At 52.1% G+C, this 2,534-nt stretch overlaps 1 protein-coding gene across 1 annotated transcript in view; it reads left to right on the forward strand.

Annotated features, from left to right (window-relative positions):
* Positions 1-1,612: 1,612 nt before the first annotated feature.
* Positions 1,613-2,534, forward strand: part of LOC130587402 (L-gulonolactone oxidase-like) — a gene marked incomplete at its 5' end in the record, with an annotated part of 16,193 nt that continues 15,271 nt past the window's right edge. Inside the window, 2 exons of the mRNA XM_057388376.1 lie at positions 1,613-1,749; positions 2,363-2,366. Coding sequence (XP_057244359.1) covers positions 1,613-1,749; positions 2,363-2,366 — 141 coding nt within the window. The remainder of the gene's footprint in view (positions 1,750-2,362; positions 2,367-2,534) is intronic.

The following is a 2,534-nucleotide window of genomic DNA, read 5'->3' on the forward strand; positions in this document are numbered from 1 at the left end:
TTGGGAATTCTCCCTTGGAGCCAAGGTGGGAATGGGAGAAGGAARGGGAAGGAGATGGGATCCCGATCCCATGGAATGATCCTGATCCCGGTGGGATTGTCCCCATCCCCCTCTGGATCTCTCAGATTCCCACGGGATGGGATACGGAGCCCATGGGATGATCCTGATCCTGTTGGGATTGGCTCCATCCCCTCTGGATCTCCCTGATCCTGATCCTGATCCTGATCCATCCCTTCCAGCTCTACCTGACCCCACAGGCTGATCCTGATCCCGATCCCAATCCTGATCCCAATCCTGATCCCAATCTCGTCTCTGTCATTCCCATCCCAATCCCAATCTTGATACCATTCTCGATCCCGATCCCATTCCAGATCCCAATCCCATTCCCAATCCCAATCCCAATCCCAATCCCAATCCCCATTCCAATCCCAGTCCCAATCCAATCCCAAACCTGATCCTGGCTCTGTCGTTCCCATCCCAATCCCGATCCTGATCCCCATCCCAATCCCAATCCACATCCCGATCCTGATCCCCATCCCGATCCCAATCCCGATCCCAATCCCAATCCCAATCCCAATCCCAATCCCATTCCCATTCCCAATCCCGATTCCAATCCCAATCCCAATCCCAATCCTACTCCAATCCCAATCCTGACCGATCTCAATCCTGATCCCAATCCCCATCCCCATCCCGATTCTGATCCCAATCCCTGCTCTGATCCCGATCCAATCGCAATCCCGATCCTGATCCTGTCTCTGTCGCTCCCATCCTGATCCCATTCCCTATCCTAATCCTGATCCTGATCCTGATCCCAATCCTGGCTCTGTCGTTCCCATCCCAATACTGATCCTGACCCCAATCCCGATCCCGATCCCGATCCCAATCCCATCTCTGTCATTCCCATCTAGATCCTGATCCCAATCCCATTCCTGTTCCTGATCCCCATCCCAATCTGATCCCGATCCCAATCCCAATTCCCGATACTGACCCCAATCCAGATCCCGATCCCAATCCTGATCCCCATCCTGATCAGATCCCCATCCCAATCCTGATTCCCGATCCTGACCCCAATCCGGATCCCAATCCTGATCCTGATCCCATCCCAATCCTGATCCAATCCTGACCCCAATCCCGATCCTGATCCCATCCCAATCCTGATTCCCGATCCTGATCCCAATCCCCATCCCCATCCCGATCCGATCCCGATCCTGATCCAATCCCGATCCTGTCTCTGTCGTTCCCAACCCGATCCCGATCCCATCCCGACCCCGATCCAATCCCAATCCCGATCCCAATCTGATCCCAATCCCAATCCCGATTCTCGATCCTGACCCCAATCTGGATCCCAATCCCGATCCTGATTCCATCCCAACCCTGATCCGATCCCAATCCTGATCCCAATCCCGATCCCCATCCCGATCCAATCCGATCCTGATCCCCATCCCAATCCCGATCCTGTCTCTGTCTGTCGTTCCCAACCCGACCCCGATCCGATCCCAATCCTGATCCCAATCCCGATCCCAATCCTGATCCCATCCCAATCCCATCCTGATCCCGATCCCAATCCCATCCCGATCCTGATCCCGGTTCCATCTCTCTCATTCCCATCCAGGTTCACGGTCAGGTTGGGGTGAAGTTCCGGAACTGGGCCGGCACCTATGGATCGGATCCCGAGCTTTACTTCCAGCCCGAGTCGGTGCAGGAGATCCGGGAGGTACCGGAGCCGCTCCGGGAAAACCAAAAATTACCGTAGAGAAAAGGGAATGACTGGGGAAAAGCGGGAATGACTGGGAAAAACTGGGAATGACTGGGAAAAACTGGAAAAAAACAGGAATGGCTGGAGAAAACCAGGAATGACTGGGAAAAACTGGGAATGAATGGGGGAAAAGCTGGGAAAAACTGGGAATGACCGGGAAAAACTCAGAATGACTGGGAACGACGGGGAAAAACTGGGAATGACCAGGGAAAAAATGGGAAAAACTGGGAATGACCAGGGAAAAAAATGGGAAAAACTGGGAATGATCGGGAAAAAACAGGAAATGACCAGGAAAACACAGGAATGACTTCAGGAAAAGCCAGGAATGACTGGCAGAAACCTGGGAAAAATTGGGAATGACTGGGAAAAAGGCTAGGAAAAACCAGGAATGATGGGGGCAAAGACTGGGAAAAACCAGGAATGTTTGGGTAAATCCAGGAATGACCAGGAAAAACTGGGAATGACTGGGAAAAATGGGGAATGACCAGTAATGACTGGGAGAAAGGCCGCAAAAACTGGGAATGTCTGGGAAAAACAGGGAATGACCAGGAAAAAGTCCGGGAAAAACCAGGAATGACAGAGGGAAATGCTGGCAATGACCGTAAGAAAGGTCAGGAAAAACCGGGAATGACTGGGAGAAAGCTGGGAAAAAATGAGAATTCTCCAGGATTTCAGGGCTGGGAAAAGTGGGAATTCTTCCCTGATCCCCAGGAAATCTGCGGCAGCCCTATTTCTTTCCCCCATTTTTTTCCCCTTTTTTTTCTCCCATTTTTTTCCC

This window comes from Malurus melanocephalus, unplaced genomic scaffold (genome assembly GCF_030028575.1).
Source record: "Malurus melanocephalus ecotype Western Australia unplaced genomic scaffold, MMel_1.1 scaffold_1857, whole genome shotgun sequence".
Taxonomy (NCBI): domain Eukaryota; kingdom Metazoa; phylum Chordata; class Aves; order Passeriformes; family Maluridae; genus Malurus; species Malurus melanocephalus.